Source organism: Melospiza georgiana, chromosome 18, assembly GCF_028018845.1.
Source record: "Melospiza georgiana isolate bMelGeo1 chromosome 18, bMelGeo1.pri, whole genome shotgun sequence".
Taxonomy (NCBI): Eukaryota; Metazoa; Chordata; class Aves; order Passeriformes; family Passerellidae; genus Melospiza; species Melospiza georgiana.
In genome coordinates this window covers 3,988,618-4,007,159 of record NC_080447.1, presented here as the reverse complement: position 1 = coordinate 4,007,159, position 18,542 = coordinate 3,988,618, and the positions used below count along the sequence as shown (strand labels likewise).

The window sequence follows — 18,542 nt, the reverse complement described above, 5'->3', positions numbered from 1 at the left end:
ATGGGCTCAGAACCTGCTCTCCAGTCCATTGCAGGTCTCAGCCTGTAAAGAGTCCAACTCTTTGCTTCTTTTGAGTTGCAGAATTGTAGAATCAAGTGATAAAGTCATTTCCAGCCCATGACAGCTCAGGCAAGTATCTCCTGCAGGGGCCAAGTAACAAACCAGTGCTGGAAAATGACAGATGAATAATCCATGAATAATCCCAGAGTCATGCTGTGCAAGTGGCTGTGGCAGAATCCTACTATTTTAGTGAGGAAAGCACTTCCTTTCCCAGATATGCACATTTTGCTGCTCTTTCCTTTCAGCTGACTCCTGTGTGGTTTTTGTTTTTTATTTTCCAGCCTCAGCGAGAGCTTTTTCATGGTGAAAGGTGCAGCTCTTTTCTTACAGCAAGGAAACAGCTCCCAGGGCCAGAGAAGCCTCCAGCATCCCCACAAACATGCAGGTAATGATTCCATCCCCTCTGGAGATCCTTTTTCCTTCTCATCCAAAGGGACAGGTGGGTGACACTCCAGGTTGTCTTGCTGAGCCTTGTACAAGCTGCTGAACAAACCCAGGGTTTCAAATTACTGATTTTTATTGGGATCATTGAATTTTGGTTTAAACTTTTATCATTCTTTTGGAACTGTGACTGGAATAGAAACTCTGTGAAAATCATGGCATTTTGCATGGCTTTCTTTAGGCAGGGGAGCCTGTGCAGCCAGAAGGGCTGTGTGGAATATCTCTCCCTGTTTTCCCCAGTCACAGAGGAGGAAATGTCACTTGTGCTGCAGTGAGTTATTCTTTGCCTTGTGGCAGGGCTGAGTCACAGAGCTCAGCACCCCTTGGGCACTTGGGGATGTTCTGGACATTTCTCCAGGGGCTCTCCCAGCCTCCAGTCATCTGAAACTTGGGACTTTTCCCTTTGGAACTTCCTGTTGCTGGTTTTGTTTGGATGTTGCTGGTCAGAGTGAGGAATATTTGATCAGGATTTGGCTATCTGGACAGATGGACATTTGTTTGCTCCTCATATCCTGGTTTCAGGAAAACCCCCTTTCCTGTCAGCTCACCACAATCTGTTGGAGTTTATTGTGGTTTAAGAACAGGCTGTCCTGCTTCCCCCAGTCCCTTCCAGTTGCCAACTGGTGGGAAGAAATGGCAGGGAGTGGTGTGGTGAGTGTGCACAGAGATTTGGATGCAGATAAGGGCATCCAGGGAAGTTGATTCTGCTTCCCCAGAGTTTGCACCCTCTGCCTTTGGCACTTTGGGAATAGGTGGGTACTGGGCAATAGGAACTGGGATTTGGGGGCATTTTGAGAGCAGGAGCCTGTGGGAAAGGCACAGTGTGGTTCTGTGTGGTGCTGCTCAGCAAACACTCCAGCACAAAGGGGGTGTTTGAGTGCCAGGCTTGGCTTTGGGTTTCTTTAACTGTCAGCAATTCCACATACCCAGCAAACAGCCTACGGAAGGAATTTTATCTCCCATGGAAAGTTATGAGTGCATTGCTGAGTTATTAGATGGGAACTTGGTTTGTTTTCCTGTAGATTCCTTGTTCCTTTCGTCTGCTTTCCCCAAACAGAAATGTACCCACAGCACTGGAGCTGAGGGGACTCAGTGCATGAGCAGAGCTTGGAGACTCCATCACCCAAACCAGCCCATTCCTGCAGCCCTTCCCTCTGGAGGTCACTCCTGCTCAGCCACACCCTCTGCAGGGCTGCTGGGGCTGATCCCACCATGCTGGGGTTGATTCACAGCTCAAAGTTGTTCTTTTCTCCTTTGTTCCTGATTTTTTTTAATCAGAGTTTTTCCTCCTCTTCTCCCTCACCTGTTCACATGGCCAAACCTTTCTGTCCTCTGTAGGGTGCTGTGACAGGAAGAGAATCCTCTCTTGTGCCAGGCACAGGTGGTTTCAATTGATTTGGTGGCTTCCAGATACTGTAAAGATTGGTTCTCACCCATCCAGGGAATGCCCATCCAGGAATCTCATTGCTCTTGGTGCTCTCTGGGACAACAAAGTTGATTGAGCTCCTTAATTAGTATTTTTTTACTTAAAAACATCCAATTTCTTTAAAGGTCAAGATTCTGCTCCTAGTGCAGCAGGAGCCCCTCAGTGATGATTGCTGTGCTTTCTGTGCAGGTGACTTGCCCCAGCACCTGCAGGTGATGATCAACCTCCTGCGCTGCGAGGACAGGATCAAACTGGTAAGGACAGCTGCATTTCCCTGATCTCTTTTCTCTTGGAAGTGTTTGCAACAGACCTGTAGAGGAGCAGGAAAAGCATTGGCAAATCCTGGATTTCAGAGCTGCCTTAACTCTGTGCTGGTTTCCAGCCCTACCTTTCCTGACCACTCCTTTTGTCCTGGTCCTTGTGTCCAGGTGCGAGCTGGGTCAGGGAACTGCTCTGCCTGAAATGGGTTGTTGTGTTGGATTTCATTTTCCATCCAGCAGGAGGAGAGACACGACCTTGCTGGTTCTCTTGGACACTTTTAAGTCAGCCTTGAAATTGCATCAGCTGGGCTGGGCTGTCTTTTGAAGAAATCTGCAGATAAAAATCTGCTGTAAAAGTCACTTCTCTGCAGAGAAGTTGATGCCAGTTGTGCGTCCTGCAGGACTGAGCTGTTTCAGTGAAGGTTTGGGTGTGGGAGAAGCCTGCCTGTTTTCAGCTCAGTGCACCATCAATGTTTTTACACTTCCTGCTTGAAACTTCATAACTTGGGTTACATTTTGTAGCGTTTCCCCAGCCTGTAATCTCAGCTCATCTTCCCTCACCAAAACAGCAACAAGCCTTGCTGTATCTTCCATAGTGCACTAAACAAAGCTTTTTGGGGGTAGTGAGAGTTTGCAAAGGCTCGTGCAGCAGTGGCAGCACTCATGAGGCAGAGGTGCTTTGCAGGCCGTGCGCTTGGAGAGCGTGTGGAGCGACCGCGTGCGCTACATGGTGGTGGTGTACAGCAACGGGCGGCAGGACACCGAGGAGAACATCCTGCTGGGAGTGGACTTCTCCAGCAAGGAGAGGTAGGTCTGAGCTGGCAGCCAGGCAGGATGGGCTCTCTGGCAGCACCAGGCAGTGAGGCTTACCTGCAGCTGCAGATTCCAGCAAGAGAAAGGACGCAGGGATTGTCACAGACACATTTTATGAAAAATTCTTTCCTTAGGGTTTTTTTCTCCTGAGAAGCTGAGAGGCCTCAGGAGCAAAATGTAAACAATTATTATCTGCTGCTGTGGAATGCTGTTACTGGGCTTGCAAGGGTCTTTCAGCGTGAAGAGAGAGGCGAGAATCTTGACCTCGTGTTTCAGAAGGCTTGATTTATTATTTTATGCTAAATATTACATTATAACTATACTAATAGGAATAGAGACAGACATTCGCAGAATGCTAGCTAACTAAGAATAGAAAAGGAATCAATAACAAAGTTCTGTGTCCAGGCAGAAAGCAAGAGCAGCTCTGCCGTGAGTGGTCAGTAAATCCAAACATCCACAAAAGACCAATCACGGATCCACCTGTTGCATTCCACAGCAGCAGATAACCATTGTTTACATTTTGTTGCTGAGGCCACAGCTTCTCAGAAAGGGGAAAAATCCTAAAGAAAGGATTTTTCACAAAAGATGTCTGTGACAGAATGCAACAGGTGCATCTGTGATTGGTCTCATGTGGTTGTTTCTAATTAATGGCCAATCACAGCCCAGCTGTCTGTGCTGTCTTGGTCAGTCACAAGCCTTTGTTATCATTCCTGTTCTATTCTTAGCCAGCCTTCTGATGAAATCCTTTATTCTGTTCTTTTAGCATAATTTTAATATAATATATATCATAAAATAATAAATCAAGCCTTCTGAAACATGGAGTCAGATCCTCATCTCTTCCCTCATCCTCAGACCCCTGCGAACACCACCTCAGGGGATGAGTCTCTTTCAGCCTCTGTGGAATCAAAGGCTGTGGCATCCACCTCACCAGTGGGAGTTTGCTGCCTGCTCCCTGCAAAATGCTCTTGCAGACACATTTGCAAAACTGGAACTCATTCTCTCCCCCAGACTCCAGTGTGTTGATGGAATGATGCAATGGAGCTGCTTTTGTAGTAGCTTTGTTGCCAAATAACGTCAAAAAACAATACTGCAGAAGTGGCTCCAAAAGCAACAAACAACTGTGTCAGCAACGAGCTGTTCCTTTTGTCTGACTGATAAGAGCACACAGTATTTGGAAAAGCAAGTGAAATATTTTGTTATTGCAGCCTCTCTCAGATTATTCCAGTTCTGGTGAGTAAACCAAGGCAGAAAAGCTCTTGGCTCAGGGAGAAGGGGCTGGTTTGGCAGAGCTGGAGGCAGAGGCTGGAGCTGCCAGGTTGCTGTGTGTGCTCTCCCAGGATTTAACAAGCTGCCCTGTCCTTGTGGTGCAGCCTCTGTGAGTTTTGCTTCATTCTGGAAAACCTCAGTGGTGGTTTCCCCTGGAAGGTGGGAAAGGGAAGCTTTGCACAGCAGAGGGATCTGTAGGGAAGCCCCCAGCTGTGCCTTCCTTGTCAGATTATTGTCACTGGCTTTGATGCTGCTCTGAAATTCCCATGTGGCATTCCCTTGGTGTGCCTCAGCAGGGGAGGTTTGCCATGTCACCTCCACTCTGAAACAACCTTGCATTAATTGGCTCCTGGTGATTATTGATGTGAGGCAAGAGGAAGGATGGATTTCTGTTGCTGTCTGCATCCCAATTTCCTTTAAAACTTGAATATCTCAGTAGCTTAATTATTTATGGCTGGAAGTTCCTGGCCTTCATTATAGCAGGGTTTTCTTGCCAGATTGCCTGTCTGAACTGAAAGTGTTCTTTTGGGTCAGATAAAGCCCTAAAACCCATTTCCATCTGTTCCACCTGTTGGAGTGATCCCATGGAGCAATCACCACGAGTTATCACCTTGTCAGACCTTCAGACTCCAGCTTCCACTTTTATTTAATGGCCTGAAATATTACAAGAGATTACTAGAGCAAGGCTTGAGGATTTTAAAAATTAAAGAGTATTAATAATTTAGGCTATTGGCATGACCACATTGTGGCCTATATTTAACTTCCTGTCTCACCACCTCTCTTCCAGTAAAAGCTGCACTATAGGAATGGTTCTTCGCCTGTGGAGTGATACTAAAATCCATCTGGATGGGGATGGGTAAGAAACCACATTGAAAGGATAAATGTGAATGTCCTTCCCTACCTGGGGGCTGCTCTAGCAGAGATTCTCCATCACCTTGCAAATGAAGTGCCCAATTTGGATTCATGGCTGCAGAGTCCTCTTATTCAGACAGTGAGTTCTTGTCTTGCTGCCCTCACAGTGCTCCTGTGGTTCCAGGGAATGCTCTGAAACCCCACTGAGGACTGGAGCTGCCATTCCTGGCAGCCTCTTGCCATTCATACTTGGGAGGTTGGAAAATCAGTGAGAGAAATTCTCATCCTGATTCTTTTGGCCTTTGGGTGCCCCAGTGCAGTGGCTGTTTGTAGAGAGCAGGTTGGGGTGCAGAGAAAAGCAGTTTTAACTTGATTTTCCCTCTCTCCATCAGTGGCTTCAGTGTGAGCACTGCAGGGAGGATGCACATCTTCAAACCTGTGTCAGTGCAAGCCATGTGGTATGTGAGGGGCTGGGCTCAGGGAGACACTCTTCTTTCTGTCATTAAATTTTAAAAAATCAGCTGCATTTTATCTTTCTCCACAATGGGTATTTAGTGAGCTGCAGCAGAGATCTGCTTCCCTGTGTCAGCAGAGGGGCTGTGGGAATCCTGATCCCAAAGCAGGATCTGCTGCTTCAGTTCAGAGCAGCTCTGTGTCCTTCAGCAGGGGGGATGAATAAATATGAAGGATGAGCTCAAATTCCAAGAATTTCCTCTCTCTGCATGTTTCTCTCAGTGGCTGACAGAGGAGGTTCAGGGCCCAGTGCCAGCCTGTGGCATTCCCAGTGTCCTGCCCCATTCCTGGGGTTCCTGGTGCCCATTCTCCTTCCAGCTCCTGCCACCCCTCCCCTGTGCACAGATTCCAAACCTCTGAGCCAGCAAATTCCTCCCTGAAGAGGCTGCTCCACGTGGAACTGCATCTCCCTCTGCCTGGGCAATGCTCTGTCCCCTGGGAGCCTGGAGAGATCCCAGTCCCTGCAGCATCTCCTAGGGAGGAGATCCAGCTGTGGAGAAGGATGTTGTGCTGGGGATGGTTTGGTACAAAAACAAACAAATCTCCTGTTCCTGTCAGTTTTGAATTTGGCCCCTCCTGCTGCCAGCCCTGGATGTGGTTGATGTGTTCAGTGCAACAGCTTCGGAGTAGAGCCTTAAAGAAAGGAAAAATTGAGGGGGGAAGGAAGGAAAAAGTAATGTTAGGATTTGCAAAAACAAATGACCCAATCTGGGCCTTGTCCCTGGAGCCTGTCAGGGGCCAGGAATGCTGGTAAATATGCATCAGGCTCCTTGCTGGAGGTGGCTGGAAAATTGTCCCTGTTCTTTATCTTCCTTTGGCTGTACAAGTTGGTTCATTATTAGATCCCACAGCGACTTGTGCCTCCTTCTTCCCTATTCATTAGGAGAAGATTTCAGCCCCTGCCTCAGCCCTGCTGTGAGAAGCCCCCAAGGTGCAGTTTGTGCCTCTTTGAGCTCTGACACCATAAATTTCCTGCTTTCAAAGAGCAAACTGCAACAACTAATACTGAAAACCACTTTTCCTCTGTGAAACTCTCTCAGCTCTTGCTTTGTCTGCTCACAGCTGCCCAAATCTCTTCTCCCACCCTGCAGGTCTGCTTTACAGATCCTCCACAAAGCCTGTGAGGTTGCCAGGAGGTACAACTACTTCCCAGGGGGGGTGGCCTTGGTGTGGGCCACCTACTACGAGAGCTGCATCAGCTCGGACCAGAGCTGCATCAACGAGTGGAACGCCATGCAGGACCTGGAGTCCACCCGCCCCGACTCCCCTGCCCTCTTTGTGGACAAGTCAGTGCAGCATTTTGTTTGGAAAAGTTTGCTTGGCTCATGAAGGAAATCTTCCCTTCTCCCTGTTCTTCCTGGCTTAGTTCTTTTCTGGGGCTGCAAAAGAGAATTTGTGTGAAATAATCAGACCGTAAACTTTAGCTTGTGATATAGTGTATAAACACCAACAAACTGCTTTTTTTTTTAATTTTTGTCATTATTCCCATAAAAATTCCCTTTAAGCCAAGCCTTTCCCCTCACCCCTCAGTGCTGTGCAGGTGCTGCCAGCCTGGATTCATCCTCTCCTCCTCCTGTTCCTCCCCAGGCCGACGGAAAGGGAACGAACGGAGCGGCTCATCAAAGCCAAGCTCCGGAGCATCATGACCAGCAAGGACCTGGAAAATGTCACTTCCAAGGAGGTAAATATCAAAAATTCTCACTCTTGTTCTTCCTGCCAGACTCCCTCTCTAGAGAGTGGTCAGCAGGCACCACATGCCTGGGTGTCCCTGGCTTTGGAGTGTGCATTTCAGCTGTTCTGTGAAGGCTCTGCTCTGGCTTTGCTGCACCTCCCTCCTGAGAAATCAAGATAATCTCAGCATCACAAGTGTCTGTCAGGACCTCAGTAACAGCTGGGTGACTTTCAAATTAGATCTGAAGGTTTTATTTTCTTTCTTTTTTCCTGGACAAATGTCAGAGGACCTTGCAGACAGCATTTTGCTGGTGAGTTTATGGATGGAAAATCACAAATCAAGGCTAGAGCTCGTTTGGATCCATCCCCCAGGCTGGTGTAATCCATCCACCCACAGTGCAGACGTGATCAGAGTGGGAATGGTTCTTTTTGGGGTGGTTTTTGGTTTTTAAGGGAGGTTATTAACATGCAAGTGGTAGGAGGAAGCTGAGAACGTGTCTGTCTGTGGATGTGTTCACTCCTTCTGCAGACAAGTTCTTGTTCTTTATCTCTCAAATTACTATTTTTAAGGAGCAGGTACCCCAAAATACTTTTTTCCCCCCAGATGTTATGTGAAGCTTTATTTACAGCTCCTTAGTTTGGGGATTTAGGACACCAGGATGCCAGGGCAAGGGACAGTGGTTTTAAATTGCCAGAGGGGAGGGATAGATGGGATATTGGGAAGGAATCCTTCCTGGTGAGGGGCTGGGATGGAATTCCCAGAGAAGCTGGAGTCCCTGGAAGTGTCCAAGGCCATGTTGGAGCAACCTGGGATAGTGGAAGGTGTGGAATGAGATGGGCTTTAAGCTCCCTTCCCACACAAACCATTCTGGAATCATTGGAGAGATGCTGTCTCCAGAAGGCTGAGTCCCTGTTGCTGTTTTTAATGAAAAAGTGAGAATTGTTCTGCAGGGAAGTGCCCAGAAATGTTTCTGTTGGACACCAAGATTCCAGTGCCATCCTTTGTGTTTGCTCTGCAGATCCGAAACGAGCTGGAGAAACACATGAACTGCAACTTGAAGGAATTCAAGGAATTTATAGACAATGAAATGCTGCTGATCCTGGGTCAGATGGACAAACCATCCCTGATTTTTGATCATTTGTACCTGGTGAGTGGCAGGAGCTGCAGGAGAGCTCTGCTGTGCTGTGTCCAGTGCTTTGCCACTAGATGGAACTCCAGGCAAAACCAGGCTCTGCCTCAGGAACAAAGACTTCCCAGAGATGAGCACTTTGTGCCCATTGGGTCTTTTTGTTGCTGTTCTGGATTGAGTCAGAGGAATTGCTCATGTTTCAGGGCAAAATCTGCTTTTTAAAAGTTTAAAGCTTCCTCTTGTGAAGGTCTAGGGAGAATCCAAGGTGTAACTAACCCCAGAGTTTCAGGATTTGCCTGACTTCTCATGTGTGGCATGTCTGGGATCACAGGTGCATTCACTTTGTTTCCCTGAAATATTTCTCCCTGTGTTTAAAACTGCAGAGTGGGCAGGGGCAGGGATTTGGGATGAGCTCAGTCTCACCCTGGCCTAGAACTAACTGTGGTGAGTTGTTCCCTGGTCCCTCCTTCAGCAGATCCCTGCCCCTCAGGACAGGACATCAATGCCCCATTCGTGTCTCAGAGGCTGTTCCCAACATTCCAGTGAGCTCAGGAGGATGGCTGGGGCTGGGGGATTGCAGAACCTGAGGGAAAGGGGCTGTTTTGGGGTCCCTTGGAAATGTGAGTTTGTGGCTGTTGCAGGGCTCCGAGTGGAACGCGTCCAACCTGGAGGAGCTGCAGGGCTCGGGGTGAGTACTGCTCCTCCCACTCCAAACCCTCCACTGTGTGCCTGCCATTCCCCCAGGACCCTGGAGAGGACATTTGCAGGCTCTAGAGTTGATTTTACCCCTCAGCTATGTGGTAACTTCCTACCAGCAGCTGTGTGGAGAAATCTCTTCAACCTCAGAGAGTGAAAATTACAAAACTTGTCATTGCTGAGATCCATCAGGATCTCCATCCCTCAGTGCTCCCAGTGCTGTGCCAGGTGGGAATTCTGCACAGCTGCCTGTGGATGAGCAAACTCCTCCTCACCTGCCTGGACAGGCAGCTCCAGGTGTCTCTTCCATCCCCGTGGTGCTGCTTGGCTCCATTCCCTGCCACACGTTTTGGATCAGGAGAATTCTGCCCATAAATATTTGCTGCTCACTCAAGGCCTGCACCAGCCTTGCTGTAAGGAACTGAAATTCTTCAGAATTTCAGCACAGCTGAAAATGTTTCATTTGGAGTCCTTGGGAGCAGATGTCTGCACATCTTGGGACAAGGAAATCAAGCAGGGTGTTAATGATTATGTCTTGCATTGGGATGTGCAGTGTCCAAAGGCAAAGCTGGACAAATTCTGAGACAAATATCCTGTGTCCTTATTTTTCTCAGTGATAGGAGGTGATAAATCAATCTGGACATTTGTTCTCGGGTACATTGTTATCCCTGCTGTGATATTTGGCAGGAATCAAGAGATACCATGTGACTCTCATGGTTTTGGTCAGAAAGAAGGGGAAGGGATGAGATTGCAGCTGAAACCTGCAGCTGGAGATGGTGATTCCTGGGCTGTGTTCCCAGATGATTCACTTCTTTTTGCATCTCCAGTGCTGTGTGGCACAGCAAGGAGTTCCTGGTTGGGTTACACACACTCAGAGACAATAAATGGGATAAAATAAATTTCTCCCTCCTGTGCCCAGGGTGTTTGGACACTTGGGATGTGCTGGCAGTGAGAGGTGGCAGAACAGCCCCTGTGTGCCAGGATTTAAGAATTAGGGCTTAGGCAAAACCTTACAGCTCATGTTGGGTTGGATTGCATGGATTCCCAGTGTCCCTCAGGGCCTGTTTGGTGACCATGGCAGCTCAGGGTGTCTCTCCTGGTCCCACAGCATTGACTACATCCTGAACGTCACCCGCGAGATCGACAACTTCTTCCCAGGCCTGTTCGCGTACCACAACATCCGCGTGTACGACGAGGAGACCACGGACCTGCTGGCACACTGGAACGAGGCTTATCACTTCATCAACAAGGCCAAGTGAGTGCTGGGACACCTGGCCCTGGGGAGGGCACATCCCAGCTCTCTGTGTCTCATCCTGGACCCTCACAAAGCCACAGGAACTGCAGGCCCTTGGCATCATCATTCCAGTTCCTGGAGCTCCCTCGTGCCCTGTCCCTTCCTGGACTGGCATTAACCTGTCCTGGCCCAGCATTTTTGTCACTACTTTGTTTTGCTTCCGAAAGGAAATGAGGATGTTTCCTCTTCTGGAGATGTTCTGGAGCTGCTCCAGCTGTGTCTGTGTTGGACCTGCCCCAGCTGTCTCTGCAGACAGAGCCTGTCAAACCCTGTTGAGCCTCTACACTCAGCCTTTTCCCAGTGATCCCAGTATCCGAAGACTTGGATGGAGGCAGGAGGCTTCGTGGTGGTCTCTGAAATGAATGAGGCTGCCAGTCTCTACCTCCCAGCTGTTCTGGAGAGGGGTTTTTCTCCTGGTCCTCATCATCCCAAGCATTCTCCCCTCCAGAGCTGTGATGCGGGGTGAACAGAGCACTGTCCTGTGACCATGTTCACAGGGGTCTCAGGTTGAGGGAAGAGATGAGGATCTGACTCCATGTTTCAGAAGGCTCGATTTATTATTTTATGATATATTACATTAAAACTATACTAAAAAGATAGAAGAAAATATTTCATCAGAAAGCTAGCTAAGAATAGAATAAGGAAAAATGATAACAGAAGCTTCTGTCTCGGACAGAGAGTGTGAGCCAGCTGACTCTGATTAACCATTAATTACAAACAACTAACATGAGCTAATCACAGATCTGCCTGTTGCATTCCACAGCAGCAGATAACCATTGTTTACATTTTGTTCCTGAAGCCTCTCAGCTTCTTAAGAGGAAAAATCTCAACAAAAAGATTTTCCATAAAAGATGTCTAGGACACTGTCCCTCTTCTGGTGAATCCACAACAAATCCATAACCGGTGAGATGGGATTTATTCTCCTGTTTGTCCTGCTGCAGGAAGAACCACTCCAAGTGCCTGGTGCACTGCAAGATGGGCGTGAGCCGCTCTGCCTCCACGGTCATCGCCTACGCCATGAAGGAGTTTGGCTGGTCCCTGGAGAAGGCCTACAACTACGTGAAGCAGAAGCGCAGCATCACGCGGCCCAACGCCGGCTTCATGCGGCAGCTGCTGGAGTACGAGGGCATTTTGGATGCCAGGTAAGGCTTGGGGAGGAAGGAAAGGAGCTGGTTGTGGGTAATGTCACGAAGGATTGCTGGATCTCTGTGGGGCTCTGTTGCTGTCATGCCCACAGATGGGTGAGGGATGTGGCCTGAAGGGACCCTGGGCCAATCGTGCTTTTCTTAAACCTTCCTATTACAGCGACTTGATGAGGGTCTTCAGGGTGAAAGAGATGGACGAGAATCTTGGTTCATGATCAGAAGGCTGGATTTATTGATATATGATATATAATACATTATGACTATACCAAAAAGAATAAAGAGAGAAGTTGCAGAGGCTTGCTAAGCTAAGAATAGAATCTAAAAACAAGAGAGTTCTCTGTCACTGTGTTCTAGAGAGCTTGCCCTGTGATTGCCCCTTAATTGTACACATGGAACATGAGCCAGTAACAGGGGCAACCTGCTACATTTCACAGCAGCCGATAACAATTGTTTACATTCTTCTTCTGAGGTCTCAGCTTCTCAGAAGGGATAATCTTAAAGAAAGGATTTCTATGAAAAAATGTCTGTGACATCTTCCCTGTTCCAGGCTCCCTGCGTAGGAATTAGCTGGGAGAGCTGCTCTGGTGTAATTCAGGGAGGGTTTCTCCGTGCTTGGGAAGCACGTTTGGGTTTCTCAGCAGTGAGTGCTGCTCAGCACAGCATTGTTCTTGTTTTATGAGGCAGAACTGAGCTTGGGCCATTCTGGAGGCAAAGTGTTCGTGGTTGTGTGCCAAGCCCAGGGCTCTGTCACTGCAAGGGCTGTAGTATTTATCTTCTAAGGACAGAGGAGAGAATTCTGTCCCCTGGTTCAGCAGGAGCTGTGCCATGGGACGTGCAGATGGGTCAGTTTGAGGTGTTGTGCTCTGTGAGGGCTTCTGTGCCCTGAGGAGTCTCCCAAAGTCTGATCTCACCCCAGCTGTACTCAGGGAACTGCTCTGGAATGGGCAGGTGGGGAGGAAAATATCCTAATGCTGAAGGTGGTTTGTGCAGGTGGGATCTCAAGTCTGGGCTGTGGAATGGAAGGAAGCTCCTGGCACTGGGCACCCTGCAGGGCAGTCACTTGTGTCCTTGTCCTCTCCCCAGCAAGCAGCGCCACAATAAACTGTGGAAGCAGCAGGCAGAGAGCAACCTGCCCCAGAACACCGATGGCACCACGGGCTCGGGAGACTTCTTACTGGAGAGCTTGGACATCGACCTGGAGAACCGCCTGGCTGACCTGGACATGCCTTCCCAGTCCGCCTACCTGGACAACCGGGCCGGCTCCGAGGGCTTCGGGTACTGCTTCCGCCGCCTCTCGGACACGCTGCTGGAGAACAAAATCCCCGGGGACAGGGAGGGCTTCTTCCACATGGAGCAGCTGGAGAGGGATGCCCTGGTGGGACAGCCCCCGTCTGCACCTTCCCAGGGGAGGCTGCTGGAGATGGAAAAGGCCCCGGAGAGAGCGGAGCCGCTGGCAGAGCTGGGCGGCTTCTGTGAGAAAGAGGCAAAGAAGAAACAGGACTTCAGCCCCAGGAAGGGAAGGATGGTCCTTGGGGAGCCAGGGGAGGATGGTGTCAGGGAGGAAAACCCCATGGAAAAGTGGAAGCGGCGTTTGTCCATGCACAAGGAGGAGAGCAGGCTCAATAGGGAGAACTTGAATAACAACAACAGCAAAAGGAGTTGCCCAGAGGATTTTGAGGTGCGTATGGAGGTGAGATGGAGATGATTGGCATGGCTGACTCTGCTGCAAGTGAAACTGCTCTTGTCATCCTCATAGCCCAGTTTCATTTGACTTGGATAAAGCCTTTCATTCCATGATGAGCTTCTCCCCTTTCGAGGCGCTTCTCACCAGGGCTTTGCTTGCCCGAGCTGTGGATGTAGATGCCAGAGAGTGCCCAGTGAGTGCCCTGTAAAGTGCTGTGGGCAGCTCGCTTGCATGACCCTCGCTTGGCACGGTAGGTATTCCTTGGAGACACTGTCTGCTGGGAAAGCACGTGGCTTTAGTTCCTGCTGCAGGGCCTGAGGTGGAAATGGGCTTTGTTCCAGATCTCTTTGGCTGTCCCACACCTTGTGGGCTGTGCCGGTGTCTGTTCCGTGCTCGTTGATCTGTCCCTGTTTTCTCTCCTGCAGCACGATGCCGTGTTTGGGATCCTCAGCAAGGTGAAGCCTTCCTACCAGTCCTGCACTGACTGCATGTACTCCTCAGCAGGACTGGCCCCCGACCCCTTTGGGGAGCAGTGCGAGAGGCTCGGCGCCGGCGCCGCGCGGCGCAGCAGCACCATCTGCACCCAGCCCCCCCTCCTATCCCACCTGCACTCCCACCTGATGGAGCACCTGCCCAGCAGGGCACCCCCCGAGGAGCCAGGCAGGACTAAACATAACGAGGCTCCGCTCCCTCTGGCACCAGGGGCTGGGGATGTGGAGGTTGGCACGTGCAGGGCACCGGATCAGCACTGCGGCCTTTTGGAGAGAGGGAAAGATGCGCCAAAAACCCCCGAAAAAACTCTGCTGCCCAGGAGAAACTCCCACTGTGACAGGAGCCTCCTTCACGCAGAGGTGGTGAGGGAAGAGTCTCTGGCCAGAAAGGACCCCAGACCTACCAAGGACCTGAAGTACCTGTTGTTCAGCAAAGACTTGGAAAAGCCGAGCGCCAACAGTTACTTGATGCAGCACCAGGAGTCGCTGCTCCAGCTGCAGAAAGCGGGGTTGGTCAGGAAGCACACCAAAGAGCTGGAGCGCCTCAAGAGCCTGCCCTCAGACCCCTCAGTGCTGCTCAGGGACAGCCCCCTGGGCAGGGTGGACTCCAGCATCGTGGAGGAAAGCGAGGACTTGATGGCCCATCCCGGCCTCGTGCCTCTCCTGGCCCCAGCCCAACTCGTGGCCGGAGACACCGAGAACGACGTGGAGAAGCTGGGGGTGAAGCGTGTCCTGGAGGGGATCTCCCAGAAAACCTCCACACCAGCTGGGTGTCGCCCGGAGCACACGAGCAGCTTCACCAAGGACTTCCTGAAGACCATCTGCTACACCCCCTCCTCCTCGCGCAGCTCCAACCTGACCCGCAGCTCCAGCAGCGACAGCATCCACAGCGTGCGGGGCAAGCCCGGCCTGGTGAAGCAGCGCACGCAGGAGATCGAGACCAGGCTGCGCCTGGCCGGCCTCACCGTGTCCTCACCCCTGAAGAGATCCAATTCCCTGGCCAAGCTGGGGTGTCTGAACCTGTCCTCCGAGGACTTGTCGAGCGACGTGGACGTGGCCACCATCACAGACTCCAAGGAGGCCGTGTCCAGCGAGTGCTCCGTGCTCTGTGAGCCCCCGGCGAGGGGCGCGGACGGCGCCTCCAAACCAGGGCTGAAGCCTCTGGCTGGGAACTTGAAGAACACGCTTTGGATGGGCAAAAGTTGATGCCTTGCTGGGGGGGGAGGGGGCTGGATTTTGGGGGTTTGCAGAATTTATTCATTACACCAGTGCTGTTTTATCATCTGACTTGCAGCAGCTCATCTGGTGCCACCTCCTCGTCCCCTCTTTGTGCTCAGAGAGAGGAGGGAAGAACCAGATGGGTCACAATGAAGGGCACAAGGGAAGTAAAATGTGTTGCATGGCTTAGAGGAGGACTTGGTGTGTGACTTGCCTGTTGTCCTGCAGGATACTCTTCCTAGTACTGTTTGCCAAGTGTAATAATGTGGATTTGTGTGTGGTTATGGATAGATATTTGTATCTCTATCTATATCTAAAATGCTGAAATATTCCGTTTCAAAGACTCAAAATAATTATTCATTACTTTTTTTTACAGAACAAACACAAGGCTCTGTTTAAACAGGGCACTTGTGGAAAATCCTTAAAATGGTGACACGCACACTACCTCTGTTCTTGCTGGCTTTTTGTCCTGGTTTATTGTTTGGGGCTTTTATCCAAAAGGCTTTTCCCAGAATTCTTGCTGTTGTTTGAAGGAATTCCTTTAGCTGTAAAGGCCTGGAGGAGTGTGGACGCAGAGGCTTCCCCAGGCCTTGCTGGGAGGTGACAGTGCTGAGCTGTCCATGGGGACCCGATGTCACCCTGGCTGTTGCTGTCACAGGTGTTGTGTTCTTGGGGTGTTTTGCTGTCGTTGTGGTTGGTGTTGTCCCAGTGCTGACAGAGCCTGGCCAGTGGTTGCCTGTGGACCCTCGTGATGTGAAGCTGTGTCGGTGTCGTGGGTGCTCTGGGGACCCTCTGTCACTGGGTGTGGGTGACATGAGGAGGGGTGGCTCTCCTGGACCCCAGTAGGTGACAGGGTGTCTTTTGTGGTTGTGCTGTTGGTTTTGTAGGATGGTCCCTGTGCCCGGGGAGCTGCTGGAGGAGTCCTGGGTGTTGTTTGTGGTGGCATCAGGAGTTTGGGTGCCACAGCCAGGCTGGGCCTGTCCCAGAGCTCACAGGGCTGTGTGTGAGAGCCCTGCTGGGGGAGCAGTGGGACAGAAACACGGACACGCTCTGAGAGAGGGGTGTTGGAGGAAGGCTGGGCAGCCTGTGCTGTCTGTGCTCTCAGTCCAGTGTTGCCCCCTCCTGCCAGGGCTGCTGCTTGGATTCCAAAAGGAATTCACATTTTCTGTGAATAGTTTTGGCATCCAGCCTGGTTGAGAGCTGCTCTATGTGAGCCTTTGCTGAGTCCAGGGGGAAGATCCTGGAAAGTGAGCAGGGGATGTGCTCCAAACCTCTGATCCCATCTGAGGCCTTGTGCCTTTGGGTGATGTTTTGAAGTAGATTTGGGGGGTCAAAGAGGTGGATTTGCTCACCCTGGCTGTGAGTGGGAGTATTCCCACATTTTAAAATCTCCATGGAAAGGCTTTCTTGTAACTCCCCTCTGAAGTGGGGCAGAGCCAGGCTACAGCAGCTGCCCTGAACTGTATTGATTGAAAATCCAGTGTCTTGAGGAAGGGAGCTGTGCATTTTCCTGCCCTATATGCCTGGAGTTCCCCTTTTCCCCTTAAGCATAAAATCCTGCATGTTTCATTTGTGTGAGCAATTGTAGGGACAGGCAATCAGTGAATAATTGTCCCTCCTGAAAGAGTCTGAATTTGATTTGCACTTGCTCCACCCGGGAGTGCTGGTGTGGAGCAAAAGCTGCTCTGGGAGAGAAGTTTTGGAGGAGCCTCTGCTTGTCTGGGCTGAGGCAGCGCTGGGTCGTGCTCAGGGCAGGATGAAACCCCACAAGCCAGGGCCGGATCCATTCCCTGTGTTTGGATCATTTTTATCCTCCTGTGCACCCAGATTCAGATTTGGGAAGGGGCAAACGGGAGGCCTGGGGCTGTTGGGTACCGCAGGGTCGGAGCAGCACCTGGGGAAGCTCCGTGTCCCCTCCCCGGGACAATTCCACCGTCACCCTCGGCTCGCCAGGGCTGCCCACAGGTTATTGTTCTGTGTGTGCTGCCGACCCTTCCCATCCCTGCCTGGCTGAGGGAAGAGGTGCTGGGAACGGTTTTGAAATGAGTTTGGGAAATTCCGTGAACCGATAGAAGCGAACATCTGATTTCCTTCCTGTTTCTCGAGTGCCTGCCGAGTTCTGCCGCGTCCATCCCGCCGCGTTCCGGGCCCAGCTCGGCACCCTCCGCCTTCCCCCGCTGCTGCTCCCGCCTGGCCCTGGCTGGATCAGCCCCAGGCTTCGCTCCGGGCCCGGGGCTCCCTCCCTGCGTGCCCGGGGTGCGGACACGGCTTGGTGGGAGCTGCTCCGGGAGCTCCGCGGTGCCATTCCCGGGGGTTGTAGCCAAACTCCCCCGTCCCGTCGGGTTTGTTGCATGACAAGGTTGATGTGCTTGTCCTCCCCACGTGTCGTACGTGTCCTTACGATGGAGTGCCTTACTCATAGTTTACAAACACTGTGTATCTGCTGAGCTGTTGGACTCTGCTGTTTGCTGTTCTCTAGGGAGTTTTTGGTGCTTTTGGTGTTTCCGATGGCGGTGAGGCCGTCCCTCCTCCTGTCCTGCCCTCCTGTCTCCGCCGAGCTCGGCGCTGCTCACCTGCTACCGCTTCCCTCTGCTCTGGGCATGGCAGAACCGAAGGGCTCCGTGACAGCCGCGGTGCCAGCGGCTGCTCCCGGTGTCCCCATTTATTATCCCATTTATTATCCCGTCTATCCCATTTATCTATGCATCGCTGCCGGAACGCGGGCGGGGTGTGCAGGGACACATCCATCACCGACCACGCTTTGCTCGGCAGACCCAAACCCCGTCCCGTCCTGCCAGAAATCCTGAAATGCACAAACCGGTCGCTCATTCGCGGCCCTGGTGGTGTCGCTCCGTGTGGCAGCAGTGCCGGATCTCCCGGAGCCCTTCCCGTGCAGGGTTTGTCCCGGCCGTGTCACCGAGCGCTGGGGACAGTCCCGGGCAGTCCCTGAGGAGGGGGTGAGTGATGTTTAGCTGTTCTGTGCATTGCTGTACTCCATAACAACGTTCCTTTATTCCATGGTATTTCTTATCCCAATTTTATATGGAAATCTGCAGGATTTTTGTACTGTATGCCCGCGGGAGGGATGCATCATGCACTTTTTTTTTTTTTTTTTTTTACTTTTGTTTGTAAAAATTGTCCTGGATATTTTATGTTCATCTTGTGAGGAAAAATAAATAAACTTTTTTTTTTTTTCCTAATACAAATGAGTTTTGTGGCTTTGTTTGGAGGTGGGGAAGGAACAGATGGTGAAGAGGGGGAAAGAAAAGGAAAGAAAAGGAGGGGATGGGATATATCTCAGATGTCTGCCCTGTGTTGTCACTGCTCATCTATCCTGGCTCTGCTTCCCTCATTTTTGGGTCCTGGCTGTTTTCTGGTGCTCCTGAAGGCTGGATCCAGAGGAGCAGGATGGAAATCAGTCATTCTCACCTGGTTTCTTCAGACCCCAGCCTGGGTTCAGGAAAAGTCTCTCACAGTCCAGAAAGGATGCCAGCAGTGGAGCTGTGGCACATGGAAAAGTGACACCTTCACCTTGCTGAGCCTGGAAAATCCCACCTGGGAGAGGCCTTGATGCTGGCACAG

At 50.9% G+C, this 18,542-nt stretch overlaps 1 protein-coding gene across 1 annotated transcript in view; it reads left to right on the top strand.

Moving 5' to 3' along the window:
• The window catches only part of SSH1 (slingshot protein phosphatase 1), a 34,878-nt gene extending 16,759 nt beyond the window's left edge, over positions 1-18,119 (top strand). Inside the window, exons 3-15 of the mRNA XM_058037080.1 lie at positions 342-445; positions 2,117-2,181; positions 2,873-2,994; positions 5,054-5,122; positions 5,511-5,576; positions 6,723-6,917; positions 7,219-7,312; positions 8,322-8,450; positions 9,074-9,120; positions 10,237-10,383; positions 11,364-11,564; positions 12,651-13,245; positions 13,677-18,119. Coding sequence (XP_057893063.1) covers positions 342-445; positions 2,117-2,181; positions 2,873-2,994; positions 5,054-5,122; positions 5,511-5,576; positions 6,723-6,917; positions 7,219-7,312; positions 8,322-8,450; positions 9,074-9,120; positions 10,237-10,383; positions 11,364-11,564; positions 12,651-13,245; positions 13,677-14,948 — 3,106 coding nt within the window. The 3' untranslated portion in view covers positions 14,949-18,119. The remainder of the gene's footprint in view (positions 1-341; positions 446-2,116; positions 2,182-2,872; positions 2,995-5,053; positions 5,123-5,510; positions 5,577-6,722; positions 6,918-7,218; positions 7,313-8,321; positions 8,451-9,073; positions 9,121-10,236; positions 10,384-11,363; positions 11,565-12,650; positions 13,246-13,676) is intronic.
• The last annotated feature ends 423 nt before the right edge of the window (positions 18,120-18,542 follow it).